Source organism: Chelonoidis abingdonii, chromosome 5, assembly GCF_003597395.2.
Source record: "Chelonoidis abingdonii isolate Lonesome George chromosome 5, CheloAbing_2.0, whole genome shotgun sequence".
NCBI lineage: Eukaryota > Metazoa > Chordata > Testudines > Testudinidae > Chelonoidis > Chelonoidis abingdonii.
This window is the reverse complement of record NC_133773.1, coordinates 95,220,815-95,243,503: the sequence shown is the minus strand read 5'-3', so window position 1 is coordinate 95,243,503 and position 22,689 is coordinate 95,220,815. Positions and strand designations below refer to the sequence as shown.

At 42.4% G+C, this 22,689-nt stretch overlaps 1 protein-coding gene across 4 annotated transcripts in view; it reads right to left on the bottom strand.

The window, feature by feature from the left end:
- The window catches only part of TEC (tec protein tyrosine kinase), a 152,059-nt gene that overhangs the window by 23,288 nt on the left and 106,082 nt on the right, over nucleotides 1-22,689 (bottom strand). For all 4 annotated transcript variants that reach the window (XM_075066490.1, XM_032768902.2, XM_032768906.2 and 1 more), the window contains exons 3-7: nucleotides 12,630-12,734; nucleotides 11,157-11,238; nucleotides 5,204-5,332; nucleotides 3,226-3,266; nucleotides 1,893-2,074 (exon numbers count right to left, since the gene is read on the bottom strand). In XM_075066490.1, the coding sequence (XP_074922591.1) occupies nucleotides 1,893-2,074; nucleotides 3,226-3,266; nucleotides 5,204-5,332; nucleotides 11,157-11,238; nucleotides 12,630-12,734 (539 nt within the window). The remainder of the gene's footprint in view (nucleotides 1-1,892; nucleotides 2,075-3,225; nucleotides 3,267-5,203; nucleotides 5,333-11,156; nucleotides 11,239-12,629; nucleotides 12,735-22,689) is intronic.

Below are 22,689 nucleotides of genomic sequence, written 5' to 3'. Positions count from 1 at the left end.
TACAATCTGGGTAATAAGATACAGAATGCATTCTTAAAACAGTTCTTCACACTGCTAATTAGTAAAGGTCACCAGCACTCTTTTACCTCATTATTGACCAGTTCTGATTCTTATTATATAGAGGGTTGTGTTTTTTTTCTCCTGACTCATCTTCCCTGATTCTAATGAGGCTACACTGTATGCAGAAGGGTCAAAGTTAAAATACTGAGCCGATCCACTCTTCCTGTATAAAAACCTGCAGGAGGGGACAAAATGAGAAACCCTATGTTTCTAGGCCAGCTTTGTGTTTGGTGGTCCTAACTCCAACCCTGGTGATATACTCTGAGATTGTCAGGAGAATTGAGATGCCTGCTGTTCCCCAAAATATATCACCACAACAACCCTGCTGTCTTTCACTAACTCAAAATTACCTTGAACAATTTTCAGTATTGAAGTGGTAAATGTTGGAGCATGAAGAGTATCATTAAGACAATGTGAGATATCTAAAACACCTTTAAAAAATTTGTGTGTAGTGAGGTGGCCTGGCTCCCAGCCGCCCCAGAGGACGAAGAGCCTAGCCAGAGGCCAGACTGGGCAGAGCTACAAAGCTCTCAGCCTGCCCCGCAAAGGGTCAAGCGCCGACCCAGAAGTATAAAGGCGGGCCCTCCGAGCTCAGTGAGGCGCCAGCGGCCGGAGCGAGTGGACGTCCCTCTGGGAGCTCGGGACTGGGAGACTCCTGCAACCCAGGGTAGCCGCCCAGAGTGGCCCAAACTTCCCCGTGCTCGCTACCCAGAGGAGCTGCCGGAGCTCCCCCATGCTCGTTATCCAGAGGAACTGCTGGAGCTCCCCCATGCCCGTTATCCAGAGGAGCTGCCGGAGCTTCCCCGTGCTCGCTACCACGAGGAGCTGCCGGACCTGTCCTCCAGCCCCGGCTGGGACGAACCCATGCACCTGGACCCTGCGGAGGACGACCCCAGGATCCAGGTAAGCCCCAAGGGGAAGTCTCGAAGTTGCCCAGGGGCAGCCGACCCTAGTCTGGCTGCAGCTGAACCAAAGCCAATGTCAGTGTGTTGCGGCCAGGATCCCCACTGACACAGCCACAGGTTGCCTGCCACTGTTAGGGCCCCGGGATGGGACACAGAAGAGTGGGCGGGCCTGCGTCCCCCCTGCCACCCTACTCACGGGTGGCAGTCTCCCCCTTACCCCAACGCTCAGGCCCAGAAGCCTGGGCCTCTTACCTTCTATAAACTGAACTGTTTGCTCAGCCCCTGCCTGAGGGTCTGAGCCCTGCACCACTGTTTGTTGCCCTGCCCTGATCCAGGGCCTGGGCTGGATAAACTGAACTGCTTGCTCAGCCCCTGCCTGAGGATCTGAGCCCTGCAGTATTGTTTGTTGCCCCGCCCAGACCGAGGGCCTGGGCTTACTAGACTGAACTGTTGGCTCAGCCTGTCTGAGGTTCTGAGCCCTGAACTGTCGTTGTTGCCCCAGGTAGTGAGGTGACCTGGCCCCCAACCGCTCCAGAGAGGGGTGAACCCCAATAGCGGACTCCTACAATGGGAAACAGTATGGGGGTGTTTGTTCGGTTTGTTTTTCTGTAAAAATTAAAATTGAGTACATTTTAGTTTAAAAACTCCAAAGTATCACAGGAAATTTACTCAAAAGCCCCCAGCTCTGCAAAATGGTTTGTGCAGAGCCCCACTGGGTTTAATGGGATTCCATGTGGGCATAAAGGTCCATGAACATGGATCAGACAGTAGGATTGTGACTCAAAATCATATCTGGGAAGCTAAACACATCTAGCTTTTAGGTACATCATTCTTGTTATTTAATTGGCATAATCAATATAAATTACTGCAATAAGGGAATAGTCTTAATAGCGCAGTGGGTGCATAAAGGATGGAAATGCGTCTCACCCATATTTATCTCTTGCTTTCCACCAATGAATGTCATTTTTTTCAATTATTGTATATTCTTCACCTCTCTCAAGTCTCAAATCATGAGACTCTGTGGGTTGAAAATCATACATTGCTACTACTATTTCCTCATCTTCATCTTCATCTTCCTCAGCTGGGGGAACAGGTGGTGGAGGCCTTCGCTGAAAATGAGATAAAATTACTAGTATTCCATTCAGGCAAAGCAAAACACTCATTAAGACATTGAAGACGAAGGCCGGGTTAATTCTGAACTTATTCAATAACTAGTTAGCTGAGCTTGCAAGGTCCTGCACTCAACTTGAAGGCATTTGGGTGTAACATCGTAACTTTTGAATGCCAGAAATGATCAATTCCAAAATGTGAGGGAAATGTTATAGGTGTCAATGAGCAGAGCCCTGCTGATTTGGGGGGAAATTGGAAAATTTGAAGGGGGAAAATGGGAAACATAGCCCCTGCCATATGTTCAGTACAGCCAAAGCTTCAAGCACCCCTGCAACTCTCTAGAGAGTGAAAAACTGGTTGATGTCACCCATTAAACATCTCTCAGCATAACAATACCCCATCTCAGTTCTGCTTATCCTACCATTAGAGTTTAACCTGTTGCCACCCAGGTTCCCCAGTGACTTATCTTCCACACAGAAAGAAGAGGAAAAAATAATGGTGGGGAAAGAAGGATTAGGGGAGATCCTGGCATTGGGTGAGGGGGAAATAGGGAGCACCCAACCACTATCATGATGGGAATGCTGGGGCATGAGGAAAGAGGGAGCATACAGAGCTCCTGGTATGAGAGGAAAGAAAGATGGGGGCAAGGGCAGAAGGAGGAAATAGGGGACCCAGGTATAAGGAGAGGAGGAATGGGGGGATACTGAGCCCTTGGCAGGGGAAGATTGAAGGACTCTGGCAAGGAGAGAAAGGGTTCTCTTTGCACATATGATATTGAACAATTTAGGCAAATTTGTTAAGCATTTTACATACTGGCTTATTGTTTTTAAACCATTGATTAACTATAAAAGGGCCCGATCTTATAAACATTTATCACCAACCATAATGCCTACTATCGTGGGTACTCTAATTCAAGTCAATAGGGCTATTCAAAGTAATAATCACTATGGGCCAATCCAAATCCCACTGTAATAAATAGAAAGTCCATTAATGTCAGTTTGAGCTGGATCAGTCTCTATGCCTGGCAGTGCTTGCAAGATTGGACCCTAATCCTTGAAAGAAACATATTATAGTGAGCCTAAATACTGTGTACAAAACCCTTCTCAGTCAATTGCAGTGAACTACTCAATGTTCTGAAGATTCCACCTACCTTATTTTTATCTGGTATTGGAGAAGGTGATTTCCTTATGCCTAAAAGCAATGCAGTAAAAGTAACTATGTTACATTTATAAATATACTGATAAACAATAATATAAAAGATTTTAAAATTCAGACAAGATTTTTAACATCTTAACCAGCCCTCCAATTAGTACAAACTTTTAACTCAGAGAAAACAAAAACAGCTCTGATAAAAAGCTCTGTAAAGCCATACTTAGCAAGACAAAATGTACCGGTAAATTGAATTTAATGGAAAAGTGCATACCTGGCAGACCTAAAGACTGAATTCTATATCTATCCACAGAACATGTAAATTCCATCTCAAGAAAAAAATCATTAAGTTGACATTAAAATTGTGAATATATAACAATAATCTGAAGATAAAAACTAAAAGGAATTTCTTTTTAAACGCCTAAAACCCACCAAAAGGATATTCAAAATTAAATTTAAAAGAAACTTCTCAGGAGATACTCAGAGGCATGGGAAAAACTCTGTGCTTGAGCCCTTTTTTGTGTATTTATGGTATATAGAGAAGGCTTGAAAAGATTTGTCTGTTCGCTGCACCTTCACCCAAAAAGAGGCAATTTTTTTTGTTTGTTTTTTTATACTAAAAACTCAAGTCCTATTTAGCTTGGAGGATTCCACTGTACATATGTCAGGGAAGGGTTTACTATCTTCCTGTCTGTATAGTGCCTAGCAGAATCAGGCTGACCATGATCACGATTGGGGCCTTTTGGTGCTACAATACAAATAATAAATAATAATAATTTATGAATCAGGCCTTAAACATTTCTAAATAGGCCTCACTGTTGCCATTTAAGGCCTAATAAGTCCACTGACTTTAATTGGACTTAAGCATGTGCTTAAGTGCTTTCCTTAATATGGATACTTTCTTGAATTAGGGTCTAAATTAATCCTATATATACAGGTGTAGTATTTACTATAGTTAGGGCCAGTCTGCATGCCAGATTGCATCTACACTGTTGTGCATTCACAACCCATGATTTACATGTACAAACAGCAATATGCATATGGAAATCAGAGTTCAGCTAGGCATAATTTGGGTTTGGGCACACAAAGTCTAGTGTACATATTTATGGAAATTTTGTCCTATTTCCCTACATGTATTGGTCCTGATTCTCTTCTTCTATCATTTTTACACTGGTGTAATTATACTGACTCCAACACAGTTATTCTTCATTTACACTGGTATAAAAATAAAAATAAATAAAAATATCAGGCTCATAGAATCATAGGACTGGAAGGGACCTCAAGAGGTCATCTAGTCCAGTCCCCTGCACTCATGGCAGGACTAAGTATTATCTAGACCAACTCTGGCAGGTGTTTGTCTAACCTGCTCTTAAAAATCTGTGATGGAGATTCCAGTGCTTAACCACCCTGACAGTTAGGAAGTTTTTCTTCATGTCCAACTTAAACCCCCTTGCTGCATTTTAAGCCCATTGCTTCTTGTCATATCCTCTGATGTTAAGGAGAATAATTTTTCTCCCTCCTCCTTGTAACAACCTTTTACGTACTTAAAAACTGGGATCACGTTTCCTTTCAGTCTTCTCTCCTCCAGACTAAACAAACCCATTTTTTTCAGTCTTCCATCATGGGTCACGTATTCTAGACTTTTAATCATTTTTGTTGCTCTTCTCTGGACTTTCCCCAATTAAAGTGGACTTTGTCCACATCGTTCCTGAAATGTGGCACCCAGAACTGGGCACAATACTCCAGTTGAGGCCTAATCAGCACAGAGTAGACCCAAAGTCTCATGTCTTGCTTACAACACTTCTGCTAATACATCCCAGAATGATGTTTGCTTTTTTTGCAACAATGTTACACTGTTCACTCATGATTTATTAGATGTGTTTAAGGAAGGTGCTCAGATATTATAATAATAAGGGTCATATAAGTAGATAGATGAAATCAAGCTAAAATGGTGATATAGGAAAAACATATATACTTACTGTTTTCAAAAAGATTGTATTTTTCACAGCCAGGTGCTAACTTTTCTGTTTGTCTGCAACACTGATAAATTCCTTCTGTCCAGAATTTAGGATGATACTTTACCATTATATTACTATTTTTCTTTATTTCTATAAAAAGTAAATGGTAAATAGTATGAGCTCTAATAAGAATAATTTCATGTTATTAATTCATAAATACTATAACACTTAACACAAGGACATAATCAATACTACTTCTGGTACTTATTGCAATATTACTACTCTTGAGAAATTCGTTACGAGCTAATGTGGGTATCATACAGTCATATTGTAGGTGATAATTTCATCAAACTACAGGATGACTTCTCCACAAGAATTCTTTTGGGCGCCCAGAGTATTGTTTAACAATTCACTTTAATGGAGCTAGTTGAAAGAGTCCAGCATTTTAGGGTAGCTTTATTATGAAGAGCATCAAAGTAACAGCATTGCCTATCTCAAGATTTCCTGACATGTGACACAGTGGTAATGCCACTGAGTGCATTATGTAATCAGCGAAGTATTGCTGCCTACAGTTTTTTCGAAGCTCTGAATCTGAGGGGTTCAGTTTCAGAAATGTACAGCCAGCAAACAGCCCAGAAGAAAGGCCAAACATGATATAATGTAAGCTGCTCTCATAGGAACCTACTTTATAGACCTAAGTCTGAACATAGTTAACCTGTGCCATCAATAGCTCTGTTAACCTTTAAAAATATAGCAATACATAATATTACTAATGTAGTATTCCGACACGTCTGCTTTGACAGGGACACAGGACACGTCTGCTTTGACAGGGACAGCAGTGATGGCCTCTCTGAGAACATCCTGCAGAAGCTGATTTTTTCATCAGGCCTTTTATACAAACTCCTTGATAGCCATATGTTTTACTGCACCTGCAGTAATTGTGATTATAGTGCATGAAATGACATAGACCTGAAAGCACAAAAAGAGCTGGGAACCTAATTCCCTGTTTTAGGTGCCTAAGACCTGGTTTTGGCACTAGTGTGATGCACTAAACCACCTGCCAAACCCTGTAGGCACCCAAACTCACTTGCTGCCTAAGTTTTTGCAGTAAAAGTTCCCTAGGCACCTATGTTTCTGCCTTTGGGCATACACACTGCTGCCTCTCACTAGGTATTCAGGCACCTTTCTCCCTGCCTGTGACCAAGAGTGATTTACACACCAGGAGAAGATAGGCTTTTCGTTTGGCCACTCAAGTCACATATGGGGTACAATCCAGTATGTTTGAGAAGCCACCTGCTGGATTGGGCCCCTCACGTGAGTTCACACAAAACAGCTTGGGGAGGGGAAGACCTCCTTCATATCTTTTAGTTCAGTGGTTAAGGTTCTCACCTGGGATATGGGAGACCCCTGGTTCAAGTTCATGCTCCACCTGAGGGGAGTAGGTGGGAAGAAAAAAATTTGCCATCTCTAAGGAGAGTGCTTTAACCATTTGGCTACAGGATATTCTGATGAGAGACTTCATTAATCTCTCCAGTTGAAGCTGTTGCACTCTGGATAAATAATTAGAATGTCTGGAGCAGGGGGACTGGATCCTGGGTCTCACACCTGGTTGAATGCACTAACCACTGGACTGTGGAGTCATTCTCATGCTTGTGCGTCCCTGTGTTTGTGGGTTTGTTTGTTTTTCCCCTCTCTCTCTTGTCATTTGGGCCAGCGAGTGAGAGAATGCACAAGCATGAGACACAGCTGGTATAGCTTAAATGCTTGGAAGCTGGAGCAAAGAATCATCTTGTTTACAGCCCCCACTGTTCCTCCAACACATGCACATACTGCTGCAGTGCATAGTTTAAGCTGCACACTAAAGCAAATCAGACCCAGCGTGTCCAGCTTACAGGGATATATCTGCTTTTTAGTACTTTACTGCTCTACTAAAGTATTTCCAGCAGTAGATTTGTAGTGAAAAAAAGGTTTGAATTTGAAGTATCAAAGTCAAGAAAGCAGTAGCACTGCAGTAATTAATTTACAAAGTGATTTGCTTGTAAAACGTCTCAAAGCGCCTTAGCAGTTTAAATTGATATCCAAACTAGTCGTATGGATCATATCACCTAACACCAAAGTTGTCTGCTGCTGGATGAAAGAAGCAAGTGTTAAATAGTGCACAGAAACGCTAAACAAAATTTAGGACTGGAAATTACGCATAATATCAGTGAGACTGAAATTTGTATAGATAGATAGAATGTGGGCCAACCTACCAATATTACCAAATCCTTTTCTTGAAAAAAGTAGCTGTAAGGTCTTTAATGATCATAAGTGGTCAAAACTTTAGTTTTACAGATCATCCAAAAGACAGCACCTACAGTAGCACTGTGCTTCCTGGTATCTTATTGACGAATTGGTTCAGTGTGATTCAGAGATAAGAATGCTATCCATTGAATCACAAATAAAACTTCCTACAGTAGCCGTTTATTAGAATACTTACATGTTCTGACTCTTCTTAGCCTGTGATAAATGACAGGATTGTAGCATAAGGTATTCTTAATTTCTGCCCCCAGGGACTTTACAAGCTATCTTTTTGTCCTGTGTTTGTATAGAATGTAGCAGAAGGTCCTGATCTGTCCTGGGCTCCCGGGTGCTACCTCAGTACAAATAATTATGGCCCTTCCAAATTCACAGCCAGGAAAAATGTGTCACGATCATGAAATCTGATCTCTTCCATGCAATCTGGCTATTGTAGGGCAGGAGCAGGGCTGAGTGTACCCCAATCAGGGGCTTCTACCATGGGATGAGCTACAGCTGCTAGTCCCAGCCAGGGCTGGGGAGGGATGGGACTTCCTGTTTCCCTACAGGGGCTGCTTCTGGAGCCAGGTCAGACCCATCTTTGGGAACCTCTCCCATTGCAGGAAACTCCATGGCTGCTGAATGGGAGCCCAGCTTTGAAGGCAGCGCAGAAGTGAGGGTGGTTGTCAGCCTCCAACCTGGGCGGGATGCTGTGACCCCAGCTGTCTGCCCCTGATCTAGGTGGAGATGCTGCTGGGAAAACCTGGGCATATGGTAACCCATCCCCTCAGACCTGGTGAGTGACCCTCACTTTTGCACTGCTGCTGGCGGTGGCACTGACTTTAGAGCATGGCACCCAGCTCTGATGGCAGCATCCCTGCCAGCAGCAGCACAGAAGTAAGGGTGGCAATCCCATGACCCCCCTACAATAGCTTTGCAACACAGACACCCACGATCTCCTTTTGGATTTGGACCCCCCCCCCAGTTATAACACTGTGAAATTTCAGATGTAAACATCTGAAATCATGAAATTGATTATTTTTACAATCCTATGACCACAAAATTAACCAAAATGGACCGTGAATTTGGTAAGGTCCTACAGATAATAGACTGTAATATTACTAAGGGGGTATATTTGCAAGTCTTAGTCCAGGGTTTCTCAAATGAACCAGGGTTTCTCGTGAATCAAATTTAGGTTACCAGAATGTGTCAAAGGGTCACATGGGAACCCTGGAGTGGGGGGGGGGGATCCTGCCCCCGAGGATGGAAGGTCCTGGGAACATGTAGGAGAGGTGATTGAAGAACCCGCACTACGCTCACCATTCAGTGGCAGTTCCTGTGAATCTGATCCCGCAAGTCTGACTGGGTTCAGTTCCCCCCTCCAGGCATTGGGACCTGGTGCACAGGGTTGCAGGTCCTCTCAGGTTTATCCTAGCTGCCCCTTGTCATGACAACGGGAGACCAGTGGGGCCAAATTTCAGTGAGTGGTGTTGGGACCCCATGCGCCAGACTGCAGTGCCACTTACATTTGACCTGGCTGGCCCCGCATTCGAGGCTGGGCCAAATCTGAGCTATGCCACAACCCTGGAGGTCACAACACCCAGAGCAGGGAGCCAAGCCCAGCCACCCCACAGGACATGAGTCACAGGAGCTGCCATGGTGTTTTGTATTAAATTATGTTAATACTAGTATTATTTTAATGTGCATTGTATATTGTGGCTAAGAAATATTTAATAAATCAGATTTTTTTGCACTAAAGTCATTTACTGGGTTGTGACAGGCCATCAAGGTTTATAAATGGATCCTGAGCCCAAAAAGGTTGAGAACCACAGTTTTAGTCAGTTGACCTTAATATTATTAATAACATAAAGATAATTTAAAGAATTTTAAAAAGGCAAATGTATGAAATATTGCCATTGAGTCCAACTTTCCTGAACAGCACAAGATTATAGCTTTCACCAAAGGCATGAAACACAAGTTTTTGCTTGAAAAATGACAATAACTGGTTACATTTGAATGTGACAGAATTTCCTGTGAAAATCAGCTCTTGGAAGAAGGTTCACAAATCTGTTGAATATACAGGGTCTGATCATTTTCTCCACACACATGTGTAAGTTTAGTGCCCTGTTTTATTCATTCCCTCTGAAGCATCTTGCACCAGCCACTGTTGGAAGACAGGATACTGGTCCAGATGGACCACTCATCTGACCCAGTATGGCTGTTCTTATGACTCTTACTCCTGATTTACGTAACTATTAAAGTTAATGGAGTTACACTGTTGTAAAATCAGCGTAAGTGAGAAGAGAATAAGGCTCATAATATTTTATATTTATAAATATATTTTCTCTACATGATTAGTGACATTAACTACATGGATAAGATGACTTATAGCTTGTGCAACATGATAGGGTCAAATTCTGCTTTCAGTTACAACGGTGCAAATGAAGAATAATTCCATTGATGTCACTGAGGTTACTTCATATTTACAGAAGCATGATTGAAGCAGAATGTTGTAGTGTATGCAGAGGTGAAAGTAAGCCAGTACACCCCAGTAAGGCGTACTGGCCCAGTTTCCCCAGCAGCGACTGGAGTCCCAGACCCTATAAATTGCCACCAGAGCCCCTGGATAGCAGAGGTGGCCGGGGACCTCCAGGGCTCTGGCAGCGATTTAAAGGGCCCAGGGCTTGGTGCGGTAGTGGTGGCTGGGAGCCCCTGGCCATTAAATCACCGCTGGAGCCCAGCTGACACTACTCCAGGGCTCCAGCAGCAGGGCTCAGGTGGCGATTTAAATGGCCTGTGGCTCCGGCCACTGCTACCACCCCTTTAAATTGCTGCCAGAGTCCTGCTGCTGGAGCCGGTGGCGATTTAAAGGGCCTGGGGCCCCGGGCTCTTTAAATTGCCACCCAAGTCCCTCTGCTGGAACCCCAGGGTAGCAGCAGCAGCCGGGGCTCCTTCAGCAATTTAAAGGGCCCGGGGCTCTGCTGCGGTGGGAGCCCCTGGCCTTTTAAATCACCGCCTGAGCCCCCAGCTGCCGCTGCTACCCCAGGGCTGCAGCAGCAGGGCTCAGGCAATGATTTACATGGTTCCCAAGCCCCAGGGCTCCCAGCCACCTTTGCAGCTGGTAGCTCCAGCAGTGATTTAAAGGGCCCGGGGCTCCCAGCCACCACTACAGCAGCCAGAGCCTGGGGCCCTTTAAACTTCTAAAGGTCCCGCTCCTTCCAGCTGAGGCTACACCCCATCCAGTTGAGCTCCCCCCATCCCCCCACAGCTCAGGACTCTGGCGTACCGGTAAGTCCTTTAAGTTACTTTAAAATATAAAGATATAACCAGGGCTGGCTCCAGGCACCAGCCCAGCAAGAAGCTGCTTGGGGTGGCACGTCCAGGTCTTCGGCAGCAATTCAGCGGCGGGTCCCTCAGTCCCTCTCAGAGCGAAGGACCAGCTGCTGAATTGCCATCGAAGACTGAAGCGGCGGTGGTCAAGCTGCAGATCACAATTTTTTCTTTTTTTTTTTTTTGCTGCTTGGGGTGGCAAAAACCCTAGAGCCAGCCCTGGATATAAACCAATTCAGAATCTGTCCCAATACATATATAAGCCATTAAACAAAGAGCATACAAGTTTGTGCTTCATATTTCTAGTTCAAGCAATTGCCTTGCCTCTTAAAGGCTTCACATATTAACCTTAAGAAGTTGTCTTTACCTTCTTTAAGATTCCTCACCCACTGATCTCTGCTGTGTGCACTGGGCGCAAAAATGTAAAGTGTATTAGCATCATATACAATCTGAAAATAAATCAAATGAAATATAAATAACATTTATATGGAAATAATTTTAAACTCGATTCTTAGTAAATACCATCTAGTGTAAAACAAATATTTCTTGGCTAATAGGCTCAGCAAAACTAACAAATCTGTATTCATCATCCAAAATGAGTGAAATGCAAAAAGCATAAATGGTGAAAATTAGACTTAAAAATTCTTTCACTTTTAATAATCTAAATTGCTGTTGATAGGACAAAATAAGGAATTTAAAATTATATGTAATAGAGTGTTTCTTTAACCATTTGCTTGGCCATTTCTTTTGTTTATTCTTCACCCTTGGGTTTTCTTTAAAAAAATTAACTAGTGTCGTATTGTAATCAAATGTCCATCTGTACATGTCACTTTACAACTTCTTATGATTACATATTGCCTTAGATAACTTCTTGCAGTGTTTTCTTCATCTGCATTGGCATTTTTTATCTTTCTTGTTTTCATTGGTAAAAAGTAAGCATTACTGTTAGGCAGAAGAGGGCAGATTCTCAGTTATACCAGTTAAAATCCAGAGTAATTTCACTAGGATTAAAACAACGACGGTGGCACCTTAAAGACTAACAGATTTATTTGGGCATAAGCTGAAGAAGTGGGTTTTTTACCCATGAAAGCTTATGCTGAAAAAAATCTGTTAGTCTTTAAAGTGCCACCAGACTCCTTGTTGTTTTTGTGGATACAGACTAACATGGCTAACCCTCTGATGCTTCACTAGAATTTACACTGTCAAGTATCAGAGGGGTAGCTATGTTAGTTTGGATCTGTAAAAGCAGCAAAGAATCCTGTGGCACCTTATAGACTAACAGACATTTTGGAGCATGAGCTTTCGTGGGTGAATACCCACTTCGTTGGATGGATGCATGCATCCAACGAAGTGGGTATTCACCCACGAATAGCACCTTATAGACTAACAGACGTCGGATATTCACCCACGAAAGCTCATGCTCCAAAACATCTGTTAGTCTATAAGGTGCCACAGGACTCTTTGCTGCTTTTAGAATTTACACTGTTGCAAATGAGAGAGAATCTGACCCAAACTAATTTGTTTAAACTTTTCCTTTTCCCTTCTGAGCCCTTTCCTTCCATTGTGAAATTAAATGAAGTAAACAAACTTTTTGAATTCTTCCAAAACATATGTTGAATTTAAAAACCTAAATGGACCTGATTCTCCCGTACACTAAAGTCAATTGGGAGTTACACTGAAATTATTTAAAACAGGTGTAAGTGAGAGAGAAAGGCCCAGTATCTGAAGAAACTTCATTAAAATCATCAGAAGCAAACAACAAGATAAATAACAAATACAAAATAACTGAGTTATGCTGAAAAACAGAGTATTACATTTTAAATAAACCAAATGAACTTACCTGAAATGGATATTTATTTTGACAGGGAATAACGGCACCATCGTTCTTCACAATTTCAACACACTTGATTTTTGCAATATCAACAGATCCCTTTCTGTATTTTTTCTGTTTAAAAAAAACAAGCAAAAATCCCATATGTGATCCATTGTAGAGCAAAAGAGAAATGTGCTGTAGAGTTGCACCACCAGAGATTATGCGCCTGTTGCAGAAGTGACTGAGGTTCTGTGGCCTGTGATGCATAGAAGGTCAGACTAGATGACCATGGTGGTTCCTGGTGGCCTTAAAGTTTGAGTCTGTAATCATGTACTCTTTAGGTCACACGACTTTTTTCATAACCAGCTGTGTTGAAGAATATAAAATTTAAGGTTCTTTGCTTTAAATAATTTGATTCAAACTACTATAAAGAAAGCAAAGATGCACAGAGCAATTACAGTCCAGGTAGTGTCCGTCTGAATATTTTTACAACCAGTGAACAGAACAGATGCAAAACTCTGTAGGTTAAACACCTGTAGTTTTATGATACTGTAATCTAAGGGCTTATCTACATGAACATATCATTCACTGCAAATTGAAATGTACTTCAATGTATTCACGTTTCAAAGTGGAGTAGATTTACACTAGGGAACTTTTAGCGTGTGGCAGCAGGGTTCACAGGGATACTTTGTGTGTGGTGGGCTAGTGCAGAATAGATTTACATCCCAGTTTGCAATTAACTAAGTGTTGGTGTAGACAAGCTCACAGTGAAACAAAACTTCAAAGTTTTACTTTATTCTATAGCATTCTGTAAGACATTTGTTCAATAAACTCAAAGACATTACTTTCCAAGAGTTCAACTCTCCAAAGCAAGAATATATATGCTTTTTTGGAGGTTGTCGCCTTACAGCTGTACTATATACCAGGAGGGTCACTCTAGAAGAAAAGAGTCTCTGGGCTTAATTCTGCTACTACAGTAAATTGTGAGTAGTTAACAGAATTACACAAGTGTAAAACTGGTGTAAAAGTAAGTGTAGCATCTAGCCTCAGTACAAGTAGTTAAGAAATATCTCTTATAGAGCTGAGAGTATATACATATAAACCTGCAGTATCCTCAACCCTATTATGAACTGAAGGGAAAGGATTGGCCCATATGTCATTCTGGGAGGGGCAGAGATTTGGTTCTGTGTTTAGCTCATAGAGTCCTATAGCCTATAGCAGGGATGGGCAAACTTTTTGGCCCGAGGGCCACATCTGGGTGGGGAAATAGTATGCAGGGCCGGGGCAGTGGCTTGGGGTACAGGAGGGAGTGCAAGGTGTGGGAGGGGGTACAGTGTGCAGAAAGGGGCTCAGGGCAAGGGATTGGGCAGAGGAGGAACAACAAACTGGGGTATATGAGGGGGCTCAGGGAAAGGGGTTAGGGTGCAGGAGGGGTGTGGAGTGCAGGAGGGGCTCAGGGCAGGGGTGCAGACTGCAGGAGGGGGCTCAGGGCAGGAGGTTGGGGTGCACAGGGGTGCAGCAGGGAGCTCAGGGCAGGGGACTGGGGTACAGAAGGGGTGCATGATGAACAAGGGGGCTCAGGGCAGGGAGTTGGGGTGCAGGAGGGATGCAAGGTGCAGGCACCGGGCTTAGGGCAGGGAGTTGGGGGGCGGGTTGCAGGAAGGGTTTGGGCTCTGGCCTGGCACCACTTACCTAAAGCGGCTCTGGGATAGCAGTGGCATGCACTGGGGCCAAGGCAGGCTCCCTGCATGCCTGCCCTGTCCCCGTGCTGCTCCAGGAAGCGCTGCCCTTGCCACGCCTCCAAGTATCTCCCCCGAAGCTCCCATTTGCCACAGTTCCCTGTTCCCACCCAATGGGAGCTGCGGGGGACAGTGCCTTGAGGCAAGGGCAACACACAGAGCCCTCTGCCGCGCTGCCCTGGGGCCACAGGGATGTGGTGCCGGCCGCTTCTGAGAGCAGCACGGGGCCCACAGCACCATGGGGGGCAATCCCATGAGCCGCATCCAAAGCCCTGACGGGCTGGATCCGGCCCACAGGCTGTCGTTTGCCCTCCCATGGCCTATAGGAACTAGCAGCTGAAGAGCTTTCAGCACTTCCCACTACATCATGATGTGCGTGTCATTCATTGCCATGTATCTGAGCAGACTTAGTTTATCCAGCTCACTAATTAAAATGCTTTAAACCAGTAACTATTTTAATGTGTATCTGTGCAGCACTCATCTAAGTGGTGGTACCTGATCTATTTGGAGTCTGTGGGTGTTATAGTCATCAAAATAATACATTGTTTTTGTGATGTAACTTTGTTAAAAGAATTTTAAGGTTGCAAAGTGAAACATTCAAAAGTTATGAAATGCCAAACTTAAGGGTGCTTGTGCAGTCTTAATTCAGCCCCTTTGTGCATATGCATTATGACACAGTCTTTAATTACATATTATCACATAGATCACATAGTATTTTCTCTACAGAACCCTTGCCTCATTCAATGAATAAGTATTATTCAAAATATTTTTATCGTCCTCATTCAGTGTGTGGCTCCAGGCATTATTTACCACACACCATTCAAACCCTGAACCAAATGGAATATTATTAGTAAAAATCTGTGGAAAACTGCTTTTCCTGACTCAGAAGTCACCAGGAAATATGCCTAGGTGTGCACAAAGATGACAGCAAGTATCAAAGAGATGGCAAATGACGGTGTGAACTGCCTAGCAGAAAGCATGCATCATTCCTCATTTATTCTACCACTGATGGCAGCAATGATGCAGGCATCAGCAAACTGCTCCCACTCATTATTCAACATTTTGATGACAGCAAAGGTAAAGTGATCACCTTGTTGCTGTACCGGTTGGGAATTAAAGCTTTTGAATTAAAATATGGAAGCCAAGAAAATCTTTTTGTTAAAGTTTGACTTTTGGAAGTGACACTACTTCTATCATGATGGTCTTGCACAAGGATATTGCAGCATTTATCTGAGAGCAATATTGTCTGTTTTTCTTGTGGGCTGCCCATGTCACCTGATATACATCATGGCTGAGAGAAGTGTGAAGTCCCCGCCTGCCAAAAACAGATGAACTGATTGATATCTACTGTTATATTGACAAGAGCACCAAGCATCACTGGGAGATCATTTTGTCAGAAGCTGTCCTATATAGAAGTCCATAAGATACTGAAGCACTGAAGCACACACTGGCTGTCACTTGGCCTTTGTCTGACTAGGCTCATCCAGCAGTATGAACTACTGACTATGTTCTTCTGGCTGAAGCAGCTAAGTCCAAAGGAGTTCATTCATGCAGCACCAAGTGCAAATCTATGCCTGTCAATCTCCACCGTCCTCCTGCGCAGCAACGTAAAACTGTCACCGATGCCAATAAGTTATGGGCTAAGGTGACAAGCCAACAAGACCAGACTATAAGTGACAACCTATTGAAAATAATGCAGAGCAGAGATCAGCAACATCAGCAAAAACCAGTCAGGTGTAGCCACCACCAATAGTCAGTCATCAATGTCAAAACCGTCACAGCAAAACAAGGATCATCCATAAAGATCATCATGATAACAAGCCTACTGAGAAGGTTGCCGATGCCACACATGACAAATTAACTAAACTGACATTGGACACCATCACTGTGCTGAAACAAAGTGCAGACCTTGGCATTTTTTTGTGATAATATAAGACACGTTGATTTTTTCACAAACTTTATTGCCTATTTTTCAACTATAGGATCCTGATCTTTGACAAACTAAATACATCAAAAAAGAGAACTCTCTAATTCAGATACCAAGACAACAACTGTTCAGTCTTCTGAAAGAACTTCTTGTCAGATTACCAAGCCATTAGTGATTGTAGAAGCAAAGTGAAGCAGAGTACAACCTCACTTCTAATCAGAAGTGATTTCTAATCTAATCACGTAATTTTATCAAAGACAACTCAGACTCTCAGCAGTCATCAAGTCCTGCTTCTCCTTCAGAGAACACCGTGAGGCTGATAGACAGAGTCTTGGAGTCATTCTTCTAGTCAGTTCATCGGTACTACTGAGAGGTGGACACATACATAGCGCAGAAACTGCCGCTGCTTGATCCTATACTACAACATGCAGAAGTAGCTAACGGTGCATTCAGGATGATGGCTACATACGATGATGCTGCACAAAGAATGCAGTAGCTTCCACCTCTGCTGAATGACCAGTTACAGCAAGACACAAAGCAGGAGCAGTTTGCTCAGTACCAGGTTGATAACGTGCCATCATCTGTTCTGATGTGCATCAGTTGTGATAAACAGCAGCATACCATATCGCAGATGATGGACACTATGATGTTCTGACCTGGATAATGAAATAAACTCTTCCAATACCTAACAGGAACTCTGACTCAGAAAGAGTATTTTCTCTCATGCGCAAGAAACAAACTGAGTTCAGACCAAATTTTGGTGATAAAGGTTTGGAATCACTGATGATCACCAAAGTGGACACACTCGGTCAACTCTGCCACTTGAGAAATCCAGACAAGATAATCCTGTGAAAGGTCAAGCAAGCAACCTGTATGGTGCTTGCACAGGGGTGGCCAATACATAGTTGGATCTGGTCATGGTTATTGATGTTATTAAGTAAAAAGTTCCTTCAGCTTGTATCACTTTTGTCATTACTGCAATATGCACAGAAGTGCCTCTAAAATGCACTGCAGCCTTTCAAAGCACCTACCCCAGACTCCTATCTGTATTTGGCTTCGCACCTTTGGCACTTGCCACTGGTCCAAGAAACTTCCCTAATTTTTTTCATAAACATCCCTAAAAATCTCAGAGCAAGGCTGGCATTTCTGGATTCTCAAGTGTCCACTAATTTTGGTTGCCCAACATGAAACAACTCGGCATTAATTTTCCATAGTGCTTAACATTTTTATAACACATATATTCAAAGGACAGTGCCTAAGACTCCAGGTGCAGTTATGAGTGCTCAGCACTTCTGCAGATCTGGCCCCAAATGTCTGACATCTGGCACCCAGAAAATGAGGAACACACAATTAGTGGCCAAATGTAAACAATCTAATTTAAGTGGCTTGTCTAGCATAGAAACTTTGTGGCAGAGGCAGGGACAGAATCCAGTTCTCCAGGGGGTAATTAAATTTCCTTAACCGCCAGACTATCCCTTCTCTTCCTGCTGTTCCCTGCCTCATTCACTACACCTTCCAACTTCTACAAAAAATGATGCAGGGCTTGTACCAAGTCTCAATTGTTGTACAGCCCTGATTCATTCCCAGAGTACAATGCATCCTGTGCACTGACAGACACGGGGGTCCAGTAAAAAAAAATATTTTTATAATATAATTAAATATTATGTTATGCGTATGCACAAGGGGACCAAATTAAGGTTACATGGGCAACCTGAGGTATGAATAACTTTTATGTGGTTGACTACCAACTTTAATGTACCAGTAGTTTATTACATGTAATTTCCCAATTTACAACAAACAAACAAAAAACTGAAATTCTGTCATACAGAACTATTTTGATCCCCCTCTTGGGTCATCAGCAGGTTTGGATCTTTGTAATTAGCATCAAAGGTTTGGATCTTTAAGTTCACTGCACAGATCTGGCTCTACCACTTGAGCTAACAAAGCAACTGGTAGTAGTGGTTTGGGGGACCACTGCTATGTGGATCAGGCAGTAATAGGGATGAAACGCACACTGTTGCCAGAGGGTTTCACAGCTATTTGCTAACAGTAAAGGAAGGTAGAGACTCAGGACTCCTGGGTTCAATTCCAGATTCTGGAGAGGAATGTAATCTGGTAGTTACAGACACCTCTGCCCCTAATACCCCCTGATTCTTGCCCCCTTCCCTTCTGCACCTGCCCTCTTCCCCACACTCATTGTCTAGATACTCTTCACCCTCCCTTTTGCTCCTGTCCAACCCCACCTGCTCCTGTCCCCCACTTTCTCCAGTCTCCTACTGCTCCTCCTTGCTTACGGTTTCTGCCATCCGTCCCCCTCTGCTTCTTTCTATTCTCTAACTTCTGGAAGCCCCTTTCCTCATGTCCACATCCTCCCATTCTTCACTCGTCTGCATTCTAAATCAGGTTGGTTCCTCCTCACTACTTGGGTGACAACAAGGGGGCACTGAAAGGACAGGAGAGACAATTTCCCTGCTCTCAGTTCTGGTGCCCAGCAAAAGTCCTGCTTAGCCCCTGCAGCCTTAGGTTGACCGTTGAAGCATGCTAAGTTGCTCTATGGGGATGGTTTGCACATAGGACCTGTGAGCCGCTGAAGCATGCTCAGTGCACACAGAATCTTCTCAGAATTTAGCAGCAAAACCCCAAGTCTCTATTGAGTATGTGCAAACTGAATTTTTTCAGGGGTCCATATCTTGGCCAAATTTGGATGTTTTTCTTGGGAACAGCAAAAGGCACATCCCTTGCAAAGAGTCCACACCTACAGCTAAATTTCAAGTCCCTATTCCATAGCATGGAGGGGCTACAGCATCTAAAAAAAATCATTCAGTTCATTTGTTAATATGAGCAAAACAACATATTTTCCCTAATTTCATTCTCAGAAATGGCTGAAACACTTTTGCTAAAACTTTCACAACAAATTCAGCCTGAGGCAGACACTTCGCATGGAAAATTTCATCCTGAATGGTTAAAATTTGGCAAAATTATAAGCAAATGAAAACAGTCTTTTAATGGAAGCGTAAGGTAACCTTAACTTGAGGTGTCACTACCGGTACCACATACAATAAATGATAACTATAACAGTTATATACTCATGGAAAACCTGAAGGTTTAAGACACTCTTTTAATACCCTGTTACTTTTAGTCTGCTAGCAATTACAAAGAAAGCAGGCAGAGGAATTGTGTCAGAAGTTTATGCTTCAGTGGTCAGGCATCAGGAAGAATGACAGGATGTTTAAGTCCAGATAAATCTATAAATATTCTACAACAAAGATAAACAAGTTTTGTTCTCAACATTAAAAAAGACGGAATTAGGCAAATTACTAATCTCAACTTTCAGTACAGAAAGGCAGATAGTGACACTATTACATTTTTTTTACTACAAAGCTGCCAGACTCCAGTGTCCTTTACAGTATTTAGAAATACTTTGCACTTAGCAAAACCTGGGATTTTTTTTTTTTACCAGGAAGTTGTTTTTAACAATTCTTTATTATTTATATCAGCATCCCACCTGCCCTCTCTGTCACTGAACTGTACTGTCTGTATGAACCCATATATTAGTGTGAATGACAAAAAATAAGTTCTTGATCATGCAACACCTGGTACAGAAACAATCTCTGATAGATACTTTGTAATGGTCTTTTTTACAGGTGTTAGCTGTTCTACTAGTATTTCAGCTTGACAACTGACAGACCCATCAAATCAGAATGTTAGGGCCTGAATCTGCAAACACTATAAGTCATAGTGTTCAAAATATTATGTAATTCTGGTGAAATAAGTGGGCTAGGTTGCCCCTCTAGATCTGTGTGTGTATGACAAGGGCTCTTTGCATACATACTTCTTCTCTTTGAAAGAGAAGCTTAGCCATGGCCCTGGTACCATACACCTATTCTTCTGTAACCTGCAGAAGCCTCTCTGCCCTGTTTGGGTTCTCACTAGGGGTGTTTGGGTGACCTGGGTGAGAGGCTAGAAGGATATATACTGTTTTTCTTCTCTGGCCCCATGGAAATTCCTTCAAGAAGATGATACAGCCTGGGACTGCATTATCTTTTCCAGAACTCCCTCCCTTCTGTGAACTCCTTCACACCAATCTGGCATTCAATGGATGTGCAAAGGAGTGTAAATGATATGTCAATGCAACTGCAGCAGGATAAGTATCTAACCTCAGGGGGTAAGAGAAAACTGCCTCTGCAGATAAACACCTTACCTCACTACTGTGCCACCTATAAAAAATGGTTGTGTTTCCTGATTCACCACCTTTTACCCTTTCAGCATCTAGGTTACGCAGTTTTCACATCCACTGTGTGCCAAACCAATGCAAGTAATTTGCACTGCTTTATCACCTGACATTATTTAATGTTTTGGAGATGATAAAAACATTGGAAAAAAAATTAAATGTTGGGAATTAAATCTGAATTCCCTCCTCTCTGGCTCAAAATATTCCTTCAACAAAAAGACTTATTAATTAATGGCCACCAACATCCAAAGTGCAAGATTGCTACTCTGTTTCCCCCCAGCTTCGCAAACCACTAAACCTCTTTCTGGTGAAGTAGAAGAAAGTGACTTAATACAAATGCAGTAATTGGCTACTACACTTTATACCCCTCCCCACTTATGAAGCTCTCCTTTATAATGCCAGACTTCAGACACAGTCTCCTTAGCTCCTAGCCATGAGAACCCACTCATGAACATTCTTTTTCATTCATGACCCTCTATTACAAAAGAAATGAAATTGCTCTTTTAGTTAGTGCAACCCTCTAATTAGAAAACTATTTGAATAAAATCCCTTTAGAGATTGGCACAATTAATCCTGTGTCCATTGAACTTTAATATTAAAACAGTAACTTTATTTAAAAAAATGAAAGCTGTGTATGATGGTTGCTAAATGTAGAGAGGGCAATCTTTCTCCACTTACAGGAAAAAGGGAGGGATAGCTCAGTGGTTTGAGTATTGGCCTGCTAAATCCAGGGTTGTGAGTTCAATACTTGAAGGGGCCATTTGGGGATTAGCCCTGCTTTGAACAGGGGGTTGGACTAAACGATCTCTTGAGGTCCCTTCCAACCCTATGATTCTATAGTCAACCGCAAAACTCTCACTGAAGTCAGAAACAGCATGAGTAGCCTCACAGAATAAATCATTGTTCATCTAGATCTAAAGGGGAAACTTACTCTTAAAACACTGCAGAGTTAAAGACAATATTAGTCACCTTTTCCTTCCCTCCTGATAAGATAATGGATTTTCTGAAAAAGAGACCTATTGTTCCATTAATTTTTACACAGAAGTTCCCATTAGCTTCAGATGGGAGTTTTGATTAAAAATTAATACCGTGATAAGGCTTCAGGACATGTTCTTATTCATTCCTGAGACTCTCACACTATAGCCCCAGGTTATAACCACGCTGGATGAAATCTTGATCCCTCTGAAATCAATGGCTTCAATGGGGCCAGAATTTAGCCCCACTATAAGTTAAATTGGGAGCATTACCTCATGGCACCTTTGATCTCCCGTTTTCTTCTGTAGTACATTATCATGCTTCCAACTAAAATTTTTAAATCTTGACTAAACTTTGAAAGCTTTTATGAGGCTAAAGAAACTAACTGCTTTGACCACTGCATAAAACAAGAGAACAATAATTCTAGGTCACATTGCTAATTTTCTCTCACCATAAAACTGAGCAACCTTCACCACAAAAATATCCTCCACCAGAATTCAGTCAGACCTTCTGACCTGCTTCTCTCTAGTAGAGAGAACTCAAAGCATTCATGATTTTGTTGTTTTCCTGCTTACTTTCAATTCCTGACAAAATGATTAGTTTAATTAAAAACAATTTTAAGATAACCAAAAAATCCACTTTCTAACAAAATCAGAAATTCAAAGTAATATTTATATTTTTAGATTGTCAAGTCAAATCCAGCCTATCGTGGAAGTGAGTGGAAAGTCACTGCCACCAAATGCTTGTTCATAGACCTAAGTATAATGAATTTGTTGTTCTCAGTATTGTTAACTAATCATGGACAAAAGTAGGTCCAGTTCATCTAGTTTTAATTCTGTCATCTTCTATACACAATTTTCACTTGATATTTTATCTGTATTGTACTGTTGGGGTGAGGGAAGTAAGCATTGCTGGTTAATGTTAGTCTGAGGAACTCAGCTGGGACAAACCATGCAGTTAAGCTAGTCACAAAGTTTGCCTCAGAGGTATGAGAGAATCATTAGGAATATTAATTCAAGACATAAAGTGGACTCAAAGTAACTACCATTAGTGTGATAATGGTGAACTTTGTATTTTAGAGGACTCATTTGCAAATGGATAATCACAGGAACCACTTAATATTCATTGCAGAGCTTGGTACAAGTGATGAGCTAACTGAAATTTATACTAGATTGGTAATAATTAGCAGAGCACTCAGAGGTTGGGTTTGGGCAC